The 25,477-nt window shown below is 43.5% G+C and overlaps 1 protein-coding gene across 4 annotated transcripts in view; it reads left to right on the forward strand.

Annotated features, from left to right (window-relative positions):
- The window catches only part of LOC144679217 (cadherin-18), a 714,816-nt gene that overhangs the window by 478,977 nt on the left and 210,362 nt on the right, over positions 1 to 25,477 (forward strand). For all 4 annotated transcript variants that reach the window (XM_078539657.1, XM_078539658.1, XM_078539656.1 and 1 more), the window contains one exon: positions 1,034 to 1,485. In XM_078539657.1, coding sequence (XP_078395783.1) covers positions 1,264 to 1,485 — 222 coding nt within the window. In that variant the 5' untranslated portion in view covers positions 1,034 to 1,263. The remainder of the gene's footprint in view (positions 1 to 1,033; positions 1,486 to 25,477) is intronic.

Genomic DNA, 25,477 nt, shown 5'->3' on the forward strand with positions numbered 1-25,477 from the left:
ATCCTCACGTCTGTGAATAAACATGAAAGGTGCAAAATAATTGTAAGCTGTTGTTGTAAATTAATTGTGGCCAGGTTTTGGAATGCAGAGGCACAGAGAGGACCATCTAACTTTGACCTTGTGCCACATCTCAATTAATCAGGAAAGCTTTGGGCTCCAATTAGGCTCCAATTTAGCTCCTATTAAGCAGCCTGGAATGGCTGGCTTCTCAGAGGTCAACCCATATCAGCCAGCCTTAAGGTCCAAAGGTTAATTTGGGGTGTGAGGTGATTAGATGAGAGCGATCTGGGGTGGGCAGGGATGGCAGGGTTACGTGGGCAGTGGGTGGTGAGGGTAACCAGAGGGGAAAAAATACAATATTTGGGGAGGGGTGGAAGGGCGATCTGGAGGGAGTGCAGTAATATCATCCTGTGAGACCTGGTGCCAAAGTTTGGTTGATAATCCCCTGTGAAGTGCCTTGAACTGTTTGATTATATGTAAGGTGTTGTATAAATGCAAGTTGTATCTATTTCTGAAATTTTTGATTGATGGTGGGATTTAGAAGACCTGCCATTTGGTTCCTTAATGTTTGCATTTTGCTGTGTCGGTTGAATTATATCTTACATGATTTAATTGTAACATTCTCTCTACAGAGTACGTTTTTAGGCACATTTTCTTCAATAAAGGCATTAATAATATGTAAAGATTACTGAGAATAATTCAAGCCTTTACAGTGTAAAGTGGATATTGTGGAGTGATTTTACTAAATCAGAGTCACGTCACTTTAACAGATTAAACATAAAAAAAAGAAAAATTCCAAAGCATGGCTGGTGTTCTTTTCAATTTGACTCTCAGTGAATTTGCTAGAATCAAGTCCTTGTTGACGCTTCTGACCATTATGCTTCTGGAAAGAACCTTACAATCTGTTCTTGGGTGTCAGATAGTGGTAAATGCATGGCTGCTTTCTAAATGCCTCAGGTGTATGAGTCAATGGCAGGAATTTGCTTTTCTGATTATAATGGTTAACTATTATTCCTGCTTATCTTCTCAATAGGTCTAACATGTTAAGCTACAGGAAGATTTGATGATATCTACAGGACATCGAGAATTCTTTCCATAATGTGAATAAATGCTGACAATTTCCCAGTGGGTACTCAAACCATGGAAGGATTAACATCTCCTCGGATTGCCTTCTGATATTGGGTTTATTGGTGCCAGATCTGCACTTAGAAAAACACCCGAAAATAGAAAAAGAACTCCAATCAAACTCGACTTGGACTCACAATGAAAATTCCACCCAATCATTCCCTGTGTCCTGTGCTGCTCTGCCTCAGTTTTATTTGTTTCACAATGTCTGTTCAAAAGTCTATTAAAGTGGAAAGAAATCAAAGCAAGCACTTAGAGGAAGAGAAGCAAGTACATCATCGTCCCAAGCGTGGTTGGGTCTGGAACCAATTCTTTGTTTTAGAAGAACACATAGGACCAGAAGCTCAGTACGTGGGCAAGGTAGAGGATTTAACTCTTACAATATCACATTGAAAAAACAATTGCTTCTTGATATGTTGACGTTGAAATCATCTCATAGTGAGAATTGAAGTATAGTTGTTAGTTCCTCAGGTTTTCACATTCAGAAGAAAACCCATCCAAAAAAACCCATATAGATATTTGGAAGCATTGATGAAATAGAATTCATGGAAAAGCTGTGAAATGTCCCAATGCACTTCAGTGTAATTGCTCCAAATTTGTGTAACATCTGAAGGTACTTTGAAAGAGTAATAAAGAGGACCTGTTTCCACTGGCAGGAGGGTCAGTAACCAGAGGACACTGATTTAAAACAATTGGCAAAGGAACCTGAGGGAAATGAGGAGAATGTTTTTTATGCAGCGCGTTGTTGCACTCTGGAATGTGCTGCCTGATAGGATGGTGGAACTTTCAAAAGGGAATTGGATGAATAATTGAAAAGGAATAATTACAGGGCTATGGGGAAAGGGCAGGGGAAGGAGAGGATGAATTTGATAGCTCCTTCAAAAAGTGAGCACGTGCATGACGGACTGAATTTCCTCCTGCATTGTGAGATTCTACAATAGTTTCTCGCTCCAATGAGCTCACCAGTGCAATGTGGTTACCTCATTTTATATCTCGCTCCAAAAACAACTTTCATGTGGTTGCTGTAAATTAAATGATCACCTCATTTTTTGGTTTTACATTCAGAAGTTACAGACATAAATCTTGTATGTAAGCTTTAACTTATTTTGCCAGGAATACTCTAACTCAGAGAGGAAGCAACTGATAATTCACCTTGATGATCACAGCTAAGGCCAATGGTTATTTTTGTCTTGTTTATTGGACATGTTGAGTGCATGACTTTGCAACATTGGTTAATTGTATATGAACATTGGCCTGAATTATACGAGGTACCATGGCCCCCTCCCCCCAGCTGAAAAGTCAGGGGAGCCTGCCCAGGGGAAGAACAGCTGCCCTGCAATCATTCTTTGTTTCTTTATACTTTCATGGGATGTAGGCATTGTTGACAGTACCAGCATGTGTTGCCCATCCCTAATTTCCCTAGAACTGAGTGGCTTGCTAGGCCATTTCAGAGGGCAGTGAGGAGTCAACCACATTGCTGTGGGTTTGGTGTAACATGTAGACCAGACTTGATGAGGACAGCAGATTTCCTTCCCTCGAGGACATTAGTGAACTAGATGGGTTTTTACGACAATCTATGATAGTTGTCATAGTCACTATTACTAAGACTAGCTTTATATTCAAGATTTATTAACTGAATTTAAATTCAACCAGTTGCCAGGCTGGGATCTGTGCCCTGTCCCCAGAATATTAGCCTGGGCCTCTGGATTACCAGGCCAGCGACATTACCACTAAGCCACATTCTCCCCCAGCCAATTGGCTCTTCATAGGCTGAAAGTGGGAATTCTGCCCCCCACTTAGGGACAGGAAGCCCACCTCAGAGAGCTGCTAGCCAATCAGAGGCTGGCAGTTCTTGATGTTCCAGTAGCACCAGCGGGAGTGGTGGACACCGCCGGTACTGTACTGAGGTACCGAGGAGGTGAGCTGCGATGGATTGGAACTTTGTGAGTGTTATGACATCAGTCAGGGGATGGGGTTTGAGAGGCCACAGGAGAGATACAGCCTGGCGTGGGGTTGGTTATACCTTGGCTGGGCCCTCCATTGGGCCCAGGGGGGCTGTCGAGGAGGGAAATCCTCCTGCTCACCACAAGACCGCACATGGAAACCTGCCAAGCTGGCTGCTTGGCGTGGGCCACCCCTGCTGCTAGTATAATTATGGTGGAGGCAGGGACAGGTGGGTAGGTGATGGGCAGGCTGACTGCTAGATTTAACATGCCACCCTGGCTTCAAACCCATCGGCAGGAAAGCGGTAAGTCCAGCCCAGTGATCCAGTGTTGCAGCTGGGAAAACTAGGTTCGCATTCATCATCATAAGAATTGCTACATTCACCATTCAATAAGCAGATATGAACATAGTATGTATAGCTAGTAATATAGTAATATCATATGGTGGCTTGATGGTAAATATTTCGAGAGTACTGGATAACATGGAACAGAATGAGAAGACAGTACCATACACCAGTTGAGGGTATTCAGATTTTTTCTCGTGAAAAGTTTCACTTGCAGATTATAGATTATAAATTATGATATGAAGTTTATTCTTGTCATGACTTTTTAAGATATGGAGTTACGTTTGATTTGTTTGGATTTGCGTTCCTATTAGAGAGTGAATTAGACGACATGACAGAACTCGCAGAAATTGATATGAACTTTAAGAACATTGTCTTTGTGATATATGAAGTTGGATATTTTGGAATAACATCACTGTTTCCAAATCTGCCTTTGGAGTTTAGTTAGGTGACAAGACTTTAATCCAGGATTCCTAATGATTCTTCCTCCCGACATTGATTTGATGTTTAAAATAATTCACAACTATCACAGTAAACTGGAAGTTAAACTATCTGTTTAACATGGTATATACAAGAACATGAACTATATTGATGTTTGCTCAATAATTAATTGGATTCCACATAATGAGTTTGTCATTTTTCTTAAAAACAAAAAGCTAAAAGCTACTGCGGATGCTGGAAATCCAAAACAAAAACAGAATTACCTGGAAAAACTCAGCAGGTCTGGCAGCATCGGCGGAGAAGAAATCAGTTAACGTTTCGAGTCCTCATGGCCCTTCGGCAGAACGGAAGCATAGTTAGAAGAAGGGAGAAATATAAATATAATTTGGGGGGTGGGGGGGGGGGGGGGAGCCCACCCCCCCCCCACCTTAAACCAATTTATATTTCTCCCTTCTTCTAACTATGCTTCAGTTCTGCCGAAGGGCCATGAAGGCTCGAAACGTTAACTGATTTCTTCTCCGCCGATGCTGCCAGACCTGCTGAGTTTTTCCAGGTAATTCTGTTTTTGTTTTGTCATTTTTCTCGGCTCCTTCCTACAATCATTTTGCACAGACTGATGAAACAGTTCAGGTTCCTTGGCTGTAGTGTTGAGGTGGCTGAGCTTTTCTCATCTTGCTGTTGTTTAATTACGTGTGAACCTTGACCTCAAAAAGATCCATTTTCCCTGTGCTCTCCGAAAGTTGATGTGCAACTGTGTTCTCAGGGATTACATCCTGCTGTGGGTTTGGCTCAATCTAGTGACATAGTTTAGTGGATTTTACTTAGAAATTGCTAAAAAGACAATTGATTGCTTTAGTTTTCAAATTAAATTGCCAATCACTGGGGACAGGGGAACTTATTAGAAGCATTGCCTTCCTAAAACATTTAATAGCCGTGAGAAATCTATCTATTCACAGCTAGCAATTTAGACTATCTGAGCTGATTTGGGTTATTCGGCTAATCATCAGAATGTATATGTTGCTTTCCAATATCTTTCATGGCAATGATTTTGGAGATTTACCACATGTACCCAAGCAGGTCAATTAAGTACATGACAGTCAATATTAAATGCAGCAAATTCCAGGTAAATTTCTATTTGATTAAAACATAAGTTTCCAGTTCACTGGAATGTTTCACCTTAGTGGACCAAATAAGACGAATCCACAAAGCGTTTTGCAGAGAGACGTGAGCACACTTAAAACATGTAATCCCTTTTGTGTGAGATACTTCAGTGGGAGAAATTAATCCTCTTTGCACTTATTTTTCTCTCTATGTAAACAGGACGTGCTGTAATTGCAACTTCCAACTGTAGTTAGGATTCATTGTAGGGTTTAGAAGTGAGCATCTGGTTTAACTATTCCCTGTACAAACTAACAGCTGGTCTCCATTCTTGTGTGCATCATCCATGGGTGATCAGCCAGTATCTTCTGTTTTTATTTCATCTAACCAACTAGCTTGAACCAACACCCACAATGAAAAGCCCAAGGAGAGGCCCGTACAATTGGAAGATAGGTTTCAAATATTATTTTCCATTCCTATTGACTTCCACAAAGGTTGAAACAAAAGTGGGAGTTTCTCTAATACAAAAGCAAAACACTGCAGGTACTAGAAATCTGAAATAAAAACAGAAAATACTCAGCAGGTCTGGCAGCACCTGTGCAGGGAGAAACAGAGTTAACATTTCGGGTATGGAAGCTGTCATTGAAACTGGAAAAGGTGTAAACGTAACAGGTTTTTAGGAAGAGAAAGGGAGGAGGGTGGGAAGAAAAACAGAAGAGAAGAGCTGTGATAGGGTGGGGGGGGTAAGAGATATTAAATGACAAAAGGTTTCATGGCGTAAGGCCAAAGGGAGTGGTAATGGAACAAGTAAAGAAAAGATGTCTGGAGGAGGAGTGGATAGCAGGATGCTGAATGACTGTTGCCCGAATACAAATTAATGGAAACAAGAGAGAAAAATAAAACAGCAAGTAAATGCAAAACAAAATGAAGGCAGAGGTCATAGGAACATAGGAACAGGAGTAGGCCATTTGGCCCATCAAGCCTGCTCCACCATTTAATTAGATCATAATTAATAATGTACCTGGTTGCCACTTTCCAGTGCTATCTCCATATCCCATGATGTCATTAGTCCCCAGAAATTTATCAATCTCTGTCTTGAACATGCTCGATGATTGAGCTTCCACAGATTCCTGGGGCAGAGAATTCCAAGATTCACCACCCTCTGAGTGAGTAAATTCCTCCTCATCTCAGTCTTAAATGGTTTACCCCTTATTCTGAGATTATGTTCCCTGGTTTTCGACTTACCAGCCTGGGGAAACATCTTATCTACATCCACCCTGAGGTCACATTTCATTCTTTGAAACTCTAGGGAATAGAGACCCAGTCTCCCCAATCTCCCCTCATAAGACAATCCCGCCATCCCAGGGATGGACCCAGTAAACATCTGTGCCACTCCCTCTATGGCAAGTTTATCCCTCTTTAGATAAGAGGACCAAAACTCTACACAATACAGGTCTATACAATTGCAGCAAGACATCTTTACTCCTGAACTCAAATCCCCTTGTGATGAAGGCCAACATGCCACTTGCCTTCCTGATTGCTTGCGGTGCCTGCATTCTAACTTTTAGTGACTCATGAACAAGGACGCCCAGGTCCCTTTGGACACCTGCACTTCCCAATCTCTCACCATTTAAGAAATATTCTGCCTTTCTGTTTTTTTCTACCAAAGTGAATAACTTCACACTGATTCACTTTATGTTCCATCTGCCATGTTCTATCCCATTCACTTAGCCCGTTCAAATCATCTTGAAGCCTCCTTGCATCCTCCTCACAACTTACGTTCCCATCCAGTTTGGTGTCATTAGCACATTTGGAAATATTATATGTGGCCCCCACATCCAAATCATTTATATAGATTGTGAATGTTGTACTATGGGTTCTTTAAATGTCTCAATGATGAGATCTTGAAACCTGTATTTTAAATGCGAACCCTTTATTGTTAACCTTTAACTATTTACAGATCCAAGATATGGTCATGTATGGAGCTGTGACCTCCATGCAGACTGGATCCAAAGTGTACTCTCTAGACTGTTGTCTCAGTCTATTACCATGTGACTCTATGCATCATACCATGGGCGGTGGTATTCTCCAGTCCCACATTAACCCTTGCTCTGTTGAACACCTTTACATGATAATGGCATGCTGGCACATATAGCATCATGCAACAGTGAACAGCTGTGGCCCTAGCACTGACCCTTGTGGTACCCCAATAGTAACAGCCTGCCATCCTGAGAATGATCCATTTATTCCTACTCTCTGCTTTCTGTCTGTTAACTAATTCCCAATCCATACTAATATATATTTCCCCAATCCTATATGCTCTACTTTTATGTACTAACCTGTGTGGGACCTTATAAACCGCCTTTTGAAAATCTGCATACACCACATCCACTGGTTCTCCTTTATCAATGCTACAAGTCATATCCTCAAAAAATTCCATCAAGTTTGTCAAACATGATTTCCCTTTCATAAATCCACGTTGACTCTTCCCAATTTTACCATTCTTTTCTAAGTATTTATAATTGATTCTAACATTTTCCCTACTGCTGGCATCAAACTAGCAGGTCTGTAATTCTCCATTCTCCCTCTTCCTCCCTTCATAAGTAGTGGGGTTACATTTGCTACTTTCCAGTCCGCAGGAACCTTTCCAGAATCTAAAGAATTTTGAAAGATAACCACCAATGCATCCATTATCTCTCTAGCCACCTCCTTCAACACTCTGGCATGAAGCTTATCTGGTCCAGGGGATTTATCAACCTTCAACCCAGTTAACTTTTCAAGTACTGCCTCTTTAGTAATACTAACTTCCTTTAGTTCTTCAATTTCACAAGTCTCTTGATGGTCCTTGACGGGCCCCGCATGTCAGCGTGTAAATTGACGCGCGGTGACATCGGGCGAGCGTCCTGACATCACCATGCAGCACTGCAATATTCTGCTGGGCAGGCGCGCAATGAAGTGTGATGCGCGCCCGTCATTAATTAACGGGCTGGTTAAAGCCCTTAATTCATCAATCGATGGCGATTTTCAGGCACCTGTGCGATCTCCGGGTTGGCGCACGGGCGCAATGGGCAGGTGGGTAAGAGACTTTTTGATGAACCTCATCCACGGGTGGGATAAGAGGGCTCAGTGGGGTCGTGAATCTGGCCTGAGAAGTATTTATTGGAGAAAGATTTTTAAACTTGCCTGTGTGATCTGTAGCAGTTCAGAACAAATTCCAGCAGCTTTCTGTGTACTTTGAACCTTCAGCTCAGCACTCTGCAGTCAGGAATCTTTATCAGGCCTGCAGCTCTCCGGAGGCCTCCCCTTAGCCTGGGTATGGGTCCTGACATGTCCACTGGAGGCAGCTCCTCTGAGGAGGAAGGGAGGGTGAGAAGGGGGAGGAGGCCAGGAGTGGACAATCAGCCTCGAGGGGAGCCACCTTTGGGAGGACAGGCACAGGCACAAGGGGTGCAGGGCCAAGAGATAGTCCAAGGTGGAAGGGGCCACAGAAGACGCCACTATCCTGCTGCCAGGGTTTACAGGTGGGGAAGCAGCTACCTCAATATGTCTGAGGTGCAGTGCCGAAGGAGGCTCCGTCTCTCAAGGGAGACAGTCACCTCCATCTGTCAGATGATTGGCCCTGAGATCTCCCCTAACTGTGTGGGTGGACACCCCATGCCAGCGGCTCTGAAGGTCACAGCTGCCCTCAACCTCTATCCCTCTGGCTCCTTCCAGGGCTCGGTGGGTGATCTTTGTGGTGTCTCCCAATCAACTGTCCACACTTGTGTCAAGCAGGTTACAGACACTCTGTTCAGGTGGGCATTGACCTTCATCCACTTCCGCTGGGACCAGGCAAGCCAGACACAGCAAGCCAGAGGCTTCGCGGCCATTGTTGGCTTCCCCGTGTCCAGGGTGCTATAGACTGTACACATGCGGCCATCAAGGCGCCAGCAGGTGAGCCCAGTGCCTTTGTCAACAGGAAGGGCTTCCACTCCATGAACGTGCGGATAGTGTGTGACCACAGGATGCAGATTCTACAAGTCTATGCAAGGTACCCAGGCAGCTCCCACAATGCCTACATCCTCAGACACTCCCAGGTGCCGAGGCTCTTCAGTGCTCCAGCCCGGCTGGATGGTTGGCTGCTGGGTGACAAGGGCTATCCCCTCAGAAGGTGGCTCATGACGCCTCTCCACCATCCAAGAACAGAAGCTGAGCATCGGTACAATAGGAGCCAGGGCACCACAAGGGCTGTGGTGGAGAGAACCATCGGCCTTCTCAAGCTGTGCTTCCAATGACTGGCCGGCTCAGGGGGAACACTCCAGAGCCCCCAGATCATGCCTCTGTGATAGTGGTAGCATGCTGCACTCTGCACAATCTTGTGCTGGAAAGGAGGGATGCTGTGGACGATGAAGACGTAGATGCAGTGGCTGTGGCTGCACACGATGAGTCCAGCAGTGATTCTGAGGATGAGGAAGCACAGGGGAATGCTGAGGGGCTAAACGCTGACCCGGCACTACACCAAGGAGGCAGGGACACCCGGGAAACTTTAATCCAATGAACCTTCAGCTCGCTCCACACAAATGGATCAGGGGGACCAGCATTGCCTGGCGCTTCCATACTCGGCAGCTCAGTGCTAAATCTGCCAGGTCATCAGCTGCAACTAAGGGCTTTGGACATAAACTTGAACATTGAAACAAACACTCATGACATTTATCTTAAACATACAAATGCAGAACAAAAGAGCTGCCCTCAGCCTTGGTAACACATCTGGTTTTTATTTCAACCATCAGAAGTTCTCACAAATCCAAAATAAAATGTTAATCAAGCAGAAAAAAATTATAAGTACCTCATCTTGGGCCAACACAAAAGCATCAGTGACATACCCGGGGAGTGCCTAATGTGCCTTATGTTTACGTTTCCGGGTGCTACGTCTTGGTGCCGCCCCATCGCTGGGAGTGGTATCTGAGCCAGCCTGCTGACTCTGCTGTCCTGTTGGCCTCGATGACCTTGGCAGTTGTCCTCTGGCCCGTGGAGCCTGTGCTGAGCCCACATGGGAGGGAGCTGCCAGTTCCACAGCTGGCATCTTCCTAGTCACCGCAGCCTCACCCGATGAAGCGGTCACTGGGAGAGGGGCGGAGCAGCTGGTGCCCTCATCCGGAGCGCCCTGAGAGGAGTCCGCAGATACGACAGGCACCTGCTCCGTCGACGTGAGGTCATCCCGGACCTCCCTGCTCACTGTCGATGGATGAGCAATGAGCTGGGAAGCTTGAAGCCCAGACCATCTCCCACATTGGCACTGACCAGCTGTGGCCACTGGCGCTGTGAGGGTTTGCAGGTCCGAGCGTAACCCCAGGGGGACCTGATTGGTCTCCTGGAGGAGCCTCTCCACGAGAGTCGCCACTCTCTCCATGGAGGAAGCATGGCGCTCAGACATGAGGCTCATTGCATCACTGATGCTCCGTGTGGACTCCCCCAGCACAGACACCAAGCGGGATTTTTAATGGAAGGAGTTGACACAAAAAACAACAAAATCATGACAACAGGAACATGAGGACATAAGAAATAGGAGCAGCAATAGGCCATTTGGCCCCTCAAGCCTGCTCCACCATTTAATGAAATCATGGCTGGTCTGATTGTGGCTTTAACTCCATTTTCCTGCTGGTTCCCCATAACCTTTTGAAATGCAAGCTTCTATTTTAAAAGCACAATCATAGAATGTGTAAATTAATCAAGCCTGACTTATTCTTGATCTTCGTACTGTGTAGAATATCTCAAAGAACATTTAACATAAACCCCTCAAGTTGTCTCAAACTCTGACTGAGTTTAATGGCAACTGTTTGGTGAAATAACATTTTCATAAATCTCTTCACTATGTATTGAGAAACATGAGTAATGATGTGCTTGTTGAAGATGTATGCATTTGTCATGTGCTTTAATTCTATGTGTGGATTTCTTGTTTTCTGAGGGGTATAGTATACCAATTCACTTAAAGTTCTGGTTTCCCAGCACTACATTTGAATTGGTTGCTAAACTAAGTGACGTTGGTTGATGTTTGATGTGGAACTTCTTTGTGAGAGGAAGGAATATAAATAATCCCACTAATATATTGCACTTGCCATTCCCTTATCAAACACTTTTTCATTTCACTGTGAGGTCATAAATTTACCTTGGCCTGAATCGTTCAGTCGTTGGGCGGGCTTGGTGGGAGTGGGCGGGGGCAGTCGTGGCGCCGACTGACGCCAGCGATCGGATTCACGCTGCCATTTTACACGGGCAGGCCAACTAAGTCCCGCCCAGCGTAAGACGCAAGACGTAGCACCCAGTGCTACCTGTGCGGGCGGGAGCAGGAGGGAGAGTCGGGGCCAGCACTCTTTCACACATGCGCGCGAATGAGCGCTTCAATCTCCTCGAGGCACGGGTCTACCTCGGAGATTGAAGCGCTTTTGAAATAAATAAATGGTTTGAAAATTTAATTAAACATGACCCCTCATGTGACTATGAGATGGGACATGTATTTATATTTCAGAAAATTTTTTTAAGTGTTAAAAGCTTTAGGAAACCTCAACCCACTCGTGGATGAGGTTTCCTAAAAAAGCCTCTTCGCCTGTCCGCCAACCTTAAGGTTGGACGGACAGCATAAACAATCCATTAATTAATTCTTTAATGGCCTTAATAGGCCTATCCTTCACAAGCAGGTGTGCAGCCAACTCCTGCGTGCGCCCGCTGAACGAAACATCGCAAGACAGCGCAATGTCATCGGGACGCACGCCCGACGTCATCGTGTGTCATATTTCACGCTGGTGCATCGGGCCCACCCCCGCACACCAACTGCAAAATTCATGCCCTTGTGTTCCAAGGGAGATATTGGGAATCACAGTGTCGTTCCATAGGCTGTATTTAAGTGCTTTGACCAGGAAATATATTGAGTGTTAGGGAATTACCCCAATAGAGTGTATGTTGTCACCAGTGATAGAAGCAATAAAATATGTGAGTGTAAAACAGTTATATTGGTTGTAAAGAGACAGGAGTTTGCCTTGTTATGAATTCAATTTTTCATTGACTTTTGCTCTGAAATGGGAGTATTGCTTCGTGAGCACATCTAGATCAGGTGATTGGACAGACAAGAATAAAACTTAAACCATCAAAAATGAATCACTCAATGTCACCTTTGATGTCTCTAGGGTACTAAATACAAATAATAAAAGACCACTATAAACCCATGTGAATGATATTTTGTAGCAATGCCAGAGAGCGGTGTCTTCAAGTACTGTGACTGTCTCGGGCCTGTCAGGTAAGTGTTGTTTGAAACAGGGAGCAAAGCTCATTAGTAAAATATTACAACATCCAAATCTAGCATTTAGGCTCGACAAATGTTACTGTGAAATAGAAACATAAAGTTAGCCCAGTGGAACTGGCAGCTCTCTGTAGAATGTCTACAGGCACCAGCTCCCTGACCACAGCATTTAACTGACCTGTGTCTGAAATTTGACATGGAGTCCATAAATTGTCCACAAAAAGCAGGACAAATCCAATCGGCCCACAGCAGCTCCATCAGTCTACTCTCAATTAGCAAAGCGATGGAAGGGGTCACCGGCAGGGCTATCAAGTGGCACTTACTCAGCAATAACCTGCTCACTGACGCTCAGTTTGGGCTCTGCCAGGTCTATTCGGATCCTGACCTCATTACAACCTTGGTCTAATCATGGACAATTGAGCTGAACTCGAGTGAGATGAGAGTGACTGCTTTTGATATCAAGGCACCGGGGGGAGGCAATGGTGTAGTGGTATTGGCCCAGGGTAACGCTCTGGGGACCCGAGTTCAGGTCCCACCATGGTGAAGTTAATAAAAATCTGGAATTAAAAACCATGAAACCATTGTTGTAAGAACTCAACTGGTTCACTAATATCCTTTAGGGAAAGAAATCTGCTGCCCTTACCTGGTCTGGCCTACATGTGACTCCAGACCCACAGCAATATGGTTGACTCTTAAATGCTGTCTGAACAGGGATGGGTAATAAATGCTGACCTAGCCAGCGATGCCCACATCCCATGAATGTTTTTTTTTAAATGACTGAGTGTGGCATCAAGGAGCCCGAGCAAAACTCGAGTCAATAGGTCCAAGGGGAGAAAGGTCCTCTGGTTGGAGTCATAGCTAGCACAAAGGAGCTGGTTGTGGTTGTTGAGGTCAGTCATCTCAGTCCCAGGACATTGTTGGAGGAGTTCAACAGGGTAGTTCCTCAGCCCAACCATCTTCAGCTGCTTCATCAATGACCTTCCTTCCATCATAGGTCAGAAGTGGGGATGTTCGCTGATGATTGCACAATGTTCAGCCCCATTCTTGACTCCTCAGATACTGAAGCAGTCCATGTCCAAAAGCAGCAAGACCTGGATAATATTCAGGCTTGGGCTGACAAGTGGCAAGTAACCTTTGAGACATAGAAGTGCCAGGTAATGACCATCTCCAACAAGAGAGAATCTAACATCTTCCCTTGACATTCAATGGCATTGTCATCACTAAATCTCCCATTATCAACATTATGGGAGCTATTGTTGACCAGAAACTGAACTGGACTAGCCATATAAGTACTGTGGCTACAAGAGCAGGTCAGAGGCTGGGAATCCTGTGGCAAGTAACTCACCTCCTGACTCCTCAAAGCCTGTCCACCATTTACAAGGCACAAGTCAGGAGTGTGATGGAATACTCTCCACTTGCCTTGGATGAGTGCAGCTCCAACAACACTCAAGAAGCTTGACACTATCCAAGAGAAAGCAATCAGCTTGATTGGCACCACATCTACCACCTTCAACATTCACTCTCTCCACCACCGATGCACAGTAGCAGCAGTATGTACCATCTACAAGATGCACTGCAGCAACTCAACAAGGCTCCTTTGACAGCACCTTCCAAACACACAAACTCTACCATCTGAAAGGACAAGGGTAATGGACATTTAGGAACACCACCCCCTACAAGTTCCCCTCCAAGTCACACACCATCCTGGCTTGGAATTATATCACCGTTCCTTCACTGTCGCTGGGTCAAAATCCTGGAACTCCCTCCCTAACAGCACTGTGGGTGTACCTACACCACATGGACTGCAGCAGTTCAAGAAGGCAGCTCACCATCACCTTCTCGAGGGCAATTAGGAATGGGCAATAAGTGCAGGCCTAGTCAGCTAGTGATGCCCACACCCTCGTATTTTTCCATGGACATGTATTGATTCTTCAAAGAATCTTTCAAGGCAGCAACTTCTTTGAATACCTTTTCTGTCTGTTGCTGTACTCTCGAGGGTGGAACTTTCTCCTACTGAGGGGCAGAAGTTTGACTGTTGAACAATTTAGCCCACTTGCAGCGTGTTGTGGCTGTAGGGCGGGTTTCCTTAGAGCGTGTTGGCTTCTGAGGGACGAGCAGTCCACCCCACTGCTGTAAAATGCAGCCCGAGAGAAGCTCGAGATGTGATAAAAGTACTGAGTCATTTTTATTAGGTTGGTCTTCTTTTGTTCTCTTATACTTCGAGCACAAACGCATTCTGTCTGTAAATGGAGTTTCTTCCAAAGTTTGGTACTGTAGCAAGAGAGAGGAAATCAATCCAAGTAATGCAAGTAATGCTGGCTGGAAACTAAAGCTAAAGAGCAACTGTGAGTGGAACCTTGAAATTCTCCTCTGTGTGTCATCAGTAGCACCCGGCAATGCAAACCCTGACACCCACCAAACTTGTAAAATTAGTGTTGAGTTATCTCTCTCAATGAATAAAGGCAGATTTGAAACATGCACTGTGATGGTTAGATTATTAATTCACTGATTATCAATTATTCAATCAATCAAAGGCAGCGATATATCATTTAATTAAACATGAACGTTTTAGTCAAGTGAAGCTATGATACTCTAATTGCATTTTTCTCCTATACATCGCAGTAAAAGCTCCTTCAGCCATTTGCCTCTAAACAGCAAAATTAAGGCAAATTGAAAGCAGTTACACACAAACATTCCAGTATTCAAGTGTCATGCTGCAACAATAAGAATGTCCTGGAACTCTTTTGCTAACTTATCTCCTTTGCTGGGTGTTACCTTTGCAGAATTCTAATACATATCCCTCAGCATTCACTGTCCAGGAATGAAAAACACACACTGCTGTGACTGGGATAAGCTTTGTACGCAGAAAAATGGATCAGGATTTAGAATTATGTCCAGGATATTATGTGTGAGGGTAGATTTTACAAATTAATTCTTCCACAGTGGAGATTAAAGCACTAGGAACACATATTGGGAATTCAGAGATGGTGGTCCACAGGCCCAATAGGATTTGATGTCCATTCATTTTAATAGGCAGGAAACCCTTTGGGAGTATTTGATCGCCAAACTTGAATTTTCAATATGTACTTGCAGCATGCAAATTTATAAATCTACTCTTTGATATCTAAAATCATTCAGCATAAATCAACTGATTTAAAAGGATCCAGCCACTGTTTGACAATTAGCCTGAATGCACTGATTGGAGTATATATATGTTAACTTAGCCAATAAAGAATCAGAGATAAGTTGATGTTGTCACGAACAACTCATTTATTTCACTATTTCTATGTAAGTAAAGATAACATGATTACATATTCTCTTGACAATAATTAAAAATGGAATAACTTCATTTTGGAATGATTACAGCATTAGCTTTTTTTCATTTATGGGATGTGGCGTCACTGGCTAGGCCAGCATTTATTGCCCATCCCTAATTGCCTTGAGAAGGTGGTGATGAGTTGCCTTCTTGAACTGCTGCAGTCCATGTGGTGTTAGGGAGAGTTCCAGGATATTGACCCAGCAACAGTGAAGGAACGCCGATATATTTCCAAGTCAGGATGGCGAGTGGCTTGGAGGGTAACTTCCAGGTGGTGATGTTCCCATGTGTCTGCTGACCTTGTCCTTCTAGATGCTAGTGGTTGTGGGTTTTGAAGGCGTTTTTGAAAGAGCCTTGGTGAGTTCCTGCACTGCATCTTGTAGATGATACACACTGCTGCCACTGTGCATCGGTGCGGCTGGGAGTGAATGTTTGTGGATGTGGTTAGATTCTCTCTTGTTGGAGCTGGTCATTGCCTGGCAGTTGTAGAGTAAAGGGTTAACATCAGAAGCTTATATGATGCTGATGTAATAATAATTTCAGATCACATGATTGAGAAGTAAGAAAGACCTGGAAGGAGGAGAAGCTCCAACCTCATCTAGAGGTCCAAATGTGTAAAAGCCTGCTGTAAATAAAGAGTCATGGTTTTCAGAAACTACAGACTCGAGCAGCATACCTTGGGAGAAAAGACAATCCCCAAAACACCCGACTAGATGATTAATGATTGTATATCCCCATGAACATCCCCACTTCTGACCTTATGATGGAGAGAAGGTCATTGATGAAGCAGCTGAAGATGGTTGGGCTTAAGACACTATCCTAAGGAACTCCTGCGGTGATGCCCTGGAACTGAGATGATTGACCTCCAGCAACCACAATCATTTTCCTTTATGCTAAGTATGACTCTAACAAATGGAGGGTTCCCCACCACCACCTCCCCCCACCACCACCCCTGATTTATATTGACTCAATTTTTGCTATGGTTCCTTGATGCCATACTCCGTTGCTTTGATGGTAATGATAGTCACTCTCACCTCACATCTAAAGTTCAGTTCTTTTGTCCATGTTTGGACTCAGGCTATAATAAGGCAGGAGCAGAAATAGAAGCAGGGGTAGGCCATATGACCCCTTGAGTTTGCTCCACCTTTCAATTAAATTAACACTGATCTTCTACATAAACTCCACTTTTCTGCTTACATAACCCTGTCTTTCCTTATCATACAAAAATCTACCAATTTCTGTCTTGAATATACTCAACAACACTCTTCTCAGCTAGAGAATTCTCACCTCAGCCATAACGACCAAAACCCTTAACCTGAACCTATTCCCACTCGTTCTAGATTCCCCAACTAAGGGAAACAACCTCTCAGCATTTGGCCTGTCAACTTTTCTAGGAATTTCATGTGTTTCAGCAAAACAGTATCACAGCAGATGGTAAATATTGAGCTGCTCAAACCCCAGAGGGAAACTTGAAACAGCTGCCACAACTGTTTTGCAATTTATATTTTTATTTTGAGAGGAGTGCCTTGAGTTCACTAGTAATAAGACTGCCGGGTCTTAGAGGTTTTTTTTTACAAAACTAAACTAAACGTTAATTAATAGCAGAAAAGATCTTAAGCACATTCATAAGTCTACAAGTTACTACAATGATAACTCTTAGCTCCCCAAATTAATCTAACTTCCAGTTACACCTCGGTTAAGGCAACAGTAAAACAAGATAGATTTCAACAGCCCCAGGCAAAGCAACACAAAACCCTGGACGGTGATATTTAAAATGGATTCTCTTAGCTTCGGTTCCTGGACAGCAACTTGGTACATAGAGGCTGGAGACTTTTCACACTTGTTGGGTCTTAGAATTCCTTCTCCCTTTCACATAACCTCATCTCCTTTATACAGGTTTCTCCCTTTCTAATGTAAACCCCATTGTTCCAATATGAATTTGCAACTTAACTTTTTCCATAATATAAATCTTTCATAGTACTCATATGATTAGTAATCTTTGGGAAAAATAAACACACTGTTTGGCTTAGTTTCATATAGCTAGGTGTAATGCCTTACCACCTCTTTGAAATTCATGACCCTGGTTTATCTAAATATGCAAATGTTCTTCACACCTCACATTCTAAAACTTCAGCATGTTTATGTATTTGGCATTTCAAACCCAGTTTTCCTTCTGATACATCAAAGCGCCCAGAGCAGCTGTTTGTAATTCAATTAAAACATGCATGTACATGTACACACAAACTAATCCAAACCCCACTGCTAACCTACCTTTACAAGAAATTACAATAATATTATGAAGATTATTGTATTTTCATGATATCTGAAACAAAATCAGAAAATGCTAGGAACACATGGAAGGTTAGACAGCCATATCAGGAAAAGACAGGTTCATGTGTCATTCATTAGAGCTCCAACATTTTCCTTTTGTGTTGCAGTGTCACAGTCGTAGCACGGTTCTGTTTAATGAAGCATTAACATTCAGTTTTGAAGGATGCACTTACATGCTTGGCAAAGTTTCAACTTGCAGATTAAGCAGCAATGTATCAGAAAGCAATGATATGCTTTCCATTTATGAGATGCACCACAGCGATTCACCAACTTCCTTCAACAGCACCTTCCAAACCTGTGACCTCTACCACCTAGAAGGACAAGGGCAGCAGATGGGTAGGAACACCACCAACTGCAAGTTCCCCTCCAAGCCACACGCCACCTTGACTTAGGAACATATTGGCGTTCCTACATCATCATAGGTTCAGGAACTGCATCCTAACAGCACTGTGGGTGTACCTACACTACAATGACAGCAGCAGTTCAATAAGATGGTCTGCCACCACCTTCTAAAGGAAAATAGGGATGGGCAATAAATGCTGGCCTTACTAGTGATGCCCACACCCCATAAACACATAAAATAATATAAATCTAAAGCTTTGATTTGGCTTCACTGATCTCATGTCAGTTTAACAGCTGTATCAAATCAGGTGAGAGTCTCTTTGTAATACATTGATCTCTGTCTCTGGACATATAACTTGTATTTTTCCTCTTACCTTCATGCACTAGTAATGTTACATCATATACTATATATTGACACAAAGCAAATTCATTTTAGTATCTTGACATATCAGGATTTGGGAAAATATTTCAACTAATGACTGCATTAAGGTTAGAGTTTTAACAAATAAAACTGAAGGCCCCTAAATTGTTCAGCCATTCCAACAGGAGTTTGTTGGAAGAGCTGAAACTCTGTCAGAACCCAGGTACATTAGATTCTGGACTTCCACTGACATGTCCTTGACACAGGAGGGGTGTGGTTGGGTGCAGGGAAAAGGCTGTGATGTAAGGCTTGCATTCAGTATTCAGCGCAAGACCTCTTGAAGAGATCAAGCCTGTGTTTTTTTGCTCAGGGTCTAAAAGATCATGGGGATGCAGAGAGAATTTGTTCTGAATTTAAATCAGGCTCCTGACACTGAGCCAGCGATCCAGGAATTTCTGGTCTCTTTGATGGAGGAGAGATTACCCCAGATGCACCTCCTGTGACTAGACTTGGCCATCAGCCCCAATCCCCATGAAAGTCATTCAGGCCAATGGCAGAGTGTTGGGGTTGCTGTGATCCTGCCATAAATTTCCACAATGACATTCCCAGGGATTTCCTGAGCTATGAATTTATTTATCCTTAATTTTATTGTTGTAAATTTTCAACATTTTCACTTAATTAAAAATCATTGTTTGAGATTTGGCCCAAAGGTAAGGATATTCCCATTCATTAATAGCCAGTCACATGACTTTTTCCTATTTTACACATATCTCTTTAAATCCAACATTTCAGTGTCAGCCGGGTGTTACCAGGATTCTGGTGTCTCCATACCTTGTTGTGAAGCTAACCCTATAGCGTCGGAATAACTTTTCCAATATTGTTGTTCCATGCTCCAAGCTAACATTGATAAATTACTGTAGAAAGTGAATGGTCAAAACCCTCACACTTAATCCAATTCACAACATAATTCTATTTTTTTCTCTTCCTTGTTAATGCACTGTCCCTTTAAACAAACCTTTTTGATAAGATGAGTCGTGACAGAACAGGAACAAACATTTATTTCTTTAATGCACCCAGATTTAGCTCCAATTGGTAAGTATGTAGAATCAGAATAAAGGTCCTTCAGAAACAAACTTTAATTCCAATCTCAAAGAATGCTCCTCATTGTGCATGTCCTGAACAATATTTTTTCCATTTCCTACGTTGTTATTGTGGCCTCTGAGATTGACACTTCTGTGCCAGACGGAGCCATTTATGCTTTGGAATTATCCTCAATGGGGCTGGGATTATTCTCATCAGGATTATTTTATTTAGGACTCTTGCATTCAATCAGCGAGAGGAGAATTTTGCCCAGCCAATTTGAGCTGAGTTTGAATTTGAAAGCTAGAGTTGAAAAGATCCATCGAAGTAATCAATCTTCTCAATATGTCATTTTGATAACAGGAAAATATTATACTACTTATAGAAAGAGAACATAATGACATAATACTGTCCTGTGGGGAAAATGTGCACAGTTTGATTTTTCAACAGCTTTTTTCAAATTCTTCCACTTGATGTCCCATTTTCCACTGAGTACCCACATGGAAAGTGCAAGTTGGCCTCCTGTCAGGGTGACAGAAATTACCTTTACTTTGGCTTTTAATAACAAATAGCTCTTAGCTCTGGTCAAATATTTTTTAAAGGTAAACTTATCCTCAAGCAGACCACAAGCCATGTACATTTCCATGAATGCTCATGGGATGTGGGCTAGGCCGGCATTTACTGCCCCATCCCTAAATGCCCTTGTTCAAAGGGCATTTACAAGTCACCCACATTGCCATGGGTCTGGAGTTACAGGACACCAGCTTTTGTTCCCTAAAGGACATTAGTGAACCAGATGAGTTTTTACAGCAATCGGCAATGGTTTCATCGTCAGACTTTTAACTCCTGACTTCTGTTGGATTCAAATGTCACCATCGGTCGTGGGATTCAAACCTAAATCCCCAGAGGATTACCCTGGGTCTCTAGAATACTAGTCCAGTGACAATACCACTGTGCTACCACCTCTCCGTATGTGCATCATTTTTATTTTAAATCACATCTATTAGTATTCATTTCTGGATTAAATTTCCAGTTATTACAAGAATAAACACATTTCAAAGCACTTCATTGGATGTGAAGTGATTTGTGACATCCTGAGATCATGAAAGATGTGATACATATTCAAATTCTTCCCTTCTCTTTCAGGATGTTTTACATTTCCACATAAAACTCGAATTTTGGCCGTGATATTTCAATACCAGCTACACTTGAGAACAGTGGCTGCAGAGACCATTACTATTTCCTGCCATCTCTAAGTCTCATATGCTACATATGGGATGATGTCCTATCTGTATTAACAGTAACAATCACACCACTGAGTGCTTAGTGACAATAAGTGACATACAAAACAACCGTGGTTATATTTTATGTTTTTTTGATCATTATATTATAGGTTTTGAAACAGTGGGCAGAGTTTTCTGCCTGTCGAGTGGGCGGGCCCGACCCAATCTCCGGCGGGCGGGAGCTGAACCCCGCCGGAGAAGTGGGCCCTGCCGCCATTTTACGTGGGTGGGCCAATTAAGGCCTGCCCAGCGTGACGTCCGGCGGGAAGCGCTATGCGCTCACTGTGTGGGTGAGGGGGATTCCCCAAAAGCGAGAGTGCGCTCTTTCGCACATGCGCACGATAGAGCGCACATCTCCCCGAGGCTAAGTGCTGCCTCAGGGAGATCGCTGAAAGTTTTTCAAAGTTTAAAAACAGAAAAATAAAAATACCATTAACATGTCCCCCTATGATATAATGTCACATGAGATGGGACATGTTCATAAATTACAGTAAAACTTTATTAAACTTTTTAGAACCCTGCAGGAAACCTCATCCCGCCAGTAGATGAGGTTTCATGTTTTTTCTATTCCCCGCCGGGGCTCCTGGCCGACCCACTAACCTTAAGGTTGGACAGGCAGGTCCTTTAATTGTTTAAATGATCCTGTCAATGGCCTCAATTGGCCATTGACAGGTCGGCGGGCCCACAGCTGATTTTGCTGTGCCCCCGCCTTCCTGAAAATTTAAATGGGGCGCGGTGATGTCGGGGGTTCCGCCTGGGTTCACGGCGCGTCATTTTACGCGTCGACGAGTGGGCCTTGCCCACTCCTCGCCGACAGCAAAATTCTTCCCAAAGAGTTACTTTTACTGTATTTTCAGTTGAAGTATTTTCTTTTTAAGACCTCATTAAGCTGTGTCACTATTTTTAGTGATCTGTGAATCTGGGTTGGAAAGTCCATTGTTGCCTGTCTATCTAAGAGGGGAGATGAAAAGGTAGAGGGGCAATTTTAACGAAGAGCTTTTAGGTGTTGATAGTGGCCATGAACCTGCTTAATCCTCTGCAGACTAAGACCTTAGGGATCCTTAGTCCTATGATTACAATTTGTTTCACCCTGAATCCAACTGAATAGTCCTTTATTCAACCATCTTCAATCACTTCATCAATGGCTTTCCTTCGTCATAAAGTCAGGAGCAGGACTATATGCTGAAAATTCCACTGTGTTCACTTACATTCCCAACTCCTCAATGTAGCAACTCATTCCAGGATCCAGCGGCTGGCTAATCTCCTGACTGGGGATGAAAATTAGTAAGTAACATTCCTACCAGATAAGTTGAAAAAGAGAAAACCCAGGCATTTTCCTCTGACTTTCAATAGCAGTATCATGCCAAGGTCCACTACTCTCAAGCATCTCCATCAACCAGTGGCTTAAGGCGAACCATAACATCATTACCACAGTTAAAAGACCAAGTGATGAGTACACTATGATAGATGATGAGTACACTATGATAGATGATGATTAGATGATGAGTACACTATGATAGATGATGAGTACACTATGATAGATGATGATTAGATGATGAGTACACTATGATAGATGATGAGTACACTATGATAGATGATGAGTAGATGATGAGTACACTATGATAGATGATGAGTAGATGATGAGTACACTATGATAGATGATGAGTACATTATGATAGATGATGATTAGATGATGAGTACACTATGATAGATGATTAGATGATGAGTACACTATGATAAATGATGAGTATATGATGAGTACACTATGATAGATGATGAGTAGATGATGAGTACAGAATGATAGATGATTAGATGATGAGTACAGTATGACTGATGATGAGCAGGTGATGGGTACACTAAGGCCGGGATTTTCTGTGCCTGCTGGCATCAAGCGTGTTCGGTGGCATGAGAGGACTATATGGTGTGATTGGTTTCAGGGTGATGTGAAGCCAGTTCACAATCGTCTGCTCAGCCTGCCAATGGCGGGCCACGTTTCCCACCATCAGATGTCGGGAACCTCATTGTAATACATCTGCATCCAAAAGGCGTTCCAGTGATGCGTCATTAAACCTTGGGGCTGCAGTCTTCTTGCCTTTCGTGGACACCTTCCCTGCAGAAGTCGTGCTTTGGAAGCACTGAGATGCGATGCACGTGACGGGACTGGTTCCCAGCATGATGGAGCAGCGTAGTAATGGTGTGGTGGGCGAATGAGAACCCACCCACCATCAAAATGGCATGTTTCCCGGGAACGCATAAATAATATGGCAGATTTGGGAAGATACGGCGTGAGAATCCAGCATCGTGGCCATTGGCAAAACAACATTTTACCTGCTACTGCACTTAGTGCAAATCTGGGATGATACTGTCCTAAGATGGTGAGCAGGTGATGTGTGCAGTGTGATAGATGATGAGCAGATGATGGGTACACTAAGATGATGAGTAGATGACGGGTACACTAGGATAATGAACAGATGATGAGTACACTATGATGATGAGCAGATGATGTGTACACTATTATAGATAATGAATAGATGATGAGCAGATGAGGGTACACTATGATAGGGTGATGAGCAGATGATGGGTACATTATGACAGATGCTGAGTAGATGATGGGTACACTAAGATAATGAGCAGACAATGGGCACAGTCTGATAGATGATGAGCAGATGATGGGTACACTGTGATAAGTAGATGGTCTCAAAGCTTCTCTACCACCTGTATACCTCAGTTTAAGAGATTGAAGGAGTTAGAATCGTCTTCACTTCCCTGGATAGTTACAGCTACAAAAACTCAACAGATTTGACACTATCCAGGACAGAGTAATTATTTTTTTGATTAATACCACTTGCCGAAGGCATCACACAATGATGGTAGCATGTATGATCTACAGGGTACATGCAACAAGATGCCAACTTTACTGTTCCAGCACCTTCCTCACCTGGAACCACTACCACCAAGAATGACAAGAGCAGCAATGTCAGGGAAAACTGTCACCTTGAAGCTTCCCCTAACAACAACTTATATTTATATAACACCTTTAATATAGTAAAACAATCCCAGGCATTTCACAGGATCATCATCAATCAAAACTTGACAGTGAGCCATGTAAGGAAACATTAGGTCAGTTGACCAAAGGTTTGGCCAAGGAGGCAGTTTTTAAGCAGTGTATTAAAGGAGGAAAGAGAGGTAGAGAGACACAGAGGCTTAAGGAGGGAATTCCAAAGCCTAACGCCTTGGCAGTTGAAGGCACAGGCACCAATGGTGGAGCATTGAAAATTACCTGGAGATATGTCATGACAACCCGAAAGGATCCATTTTGTACACAGTGATTTTGTACAAGTGATTTTGTACACGGTGATTTAATACACAATTTTGCTCACAAGTGATCTTGTACACAGCGATTCTGTACACAGTGGGCCTAGGAATTTTGTGGAGCAGATGGGCCTGAACCTTTGGCTCGACGAGCAGGGGCGGAGCCTGCTTGCCAAGGTGTAAAATGACGCAGGGTGACATTCGGGCATGCGCCCCAACATCACCGTGCGTCATTTAGATTTTCAGTTCGGCGGGCAGACTCGGCTGCGCGCCCACCGAACTGTCAAAGGCCTATTAAGGCCATTTAAAAAGGCAATTAAGCAATTACCTGAGCTGCCCTTCCAACTTTAAGGTTGGCGGGGGGTGGGGGGCGGAGGCAAAGAGCCCAGGCGGCCTTCGCATTTTTCATGGAATCTCATCCACAGGCGGGACGAGGTTTCATGAATGATTTAAAATTTTCACACAAATTTTTATTAAAATTAATGCACATGTCTCAGCTCATGTGACAGTTTCACATGAGGGGACATGTCATAAAAATTATTCCTCTGCTTTATTAACCTTTTAAAACTTGAAACTTATCTCCCTGAGGCGCCTCTGTCCCTCAGGGAGATTTTCTGCGCTGTTTTGCGCACACGTGTGAAACAGCACAGGCCCCGACTCAGGGAACCCCCCACCCCCGCCCGCACAGGGAGCACACACGCTGGGCGTCAAGGCCCGCCGACGTAAAATGGCGGCACGGACCCGATCGGGGGCGCCGATTGGGTCCGGTCCCGGCCCCCGCACAACCCCCCCAACGGGGGGAAAATTCTACCCATGAAATCTTGTAGTGGATTTTTTAAAATTAAAACAAAACATAGTCCTCCCCATCACATTTTTCTTTTCCTTTATTCATTCACGGGATATGGGCACCGCTGGCTGGGCCAGCATTTATTGCCCATTCCTAATTGCCCTTGAGAAGGTGGTGTTGAGCTGCCATCTTGAACCGCTGCAGCCCATGTGGTGTAGGTACACCCACAGTGCTGTTAGGGAGGGAGTTCCAGGGTTTTGGCCCAGCAACAGTGAATGAATGGCGATATATTTCCCAGTCATTTTGTATCACTGCTGTTTTGGAATGCTACTTTATTCAAATGATTTTTTTGACCACAGTAACATATGCAAGTCTGCATTATGATTATCCTGCGTTCCATCGCTGAATTGTCGATTCACACTGTTATAGTTTGAACAACTT

Source organism: Cetorhinus maximus, chromosome 3, assembly GCF_964194155.1.
Source record: "Cetorhinus maximus chromosome 3, sCetMax3.hap1.1, whole genome shotgun sequence".
Classification (NCBI taxonomy): domain Eukaryota; kingdom Metazoa; phylum Chordata; class Chondrichthyes; order Lamniformes; family Cetorhinidae; genus Cetorhinus; species Cetorhinus maximus.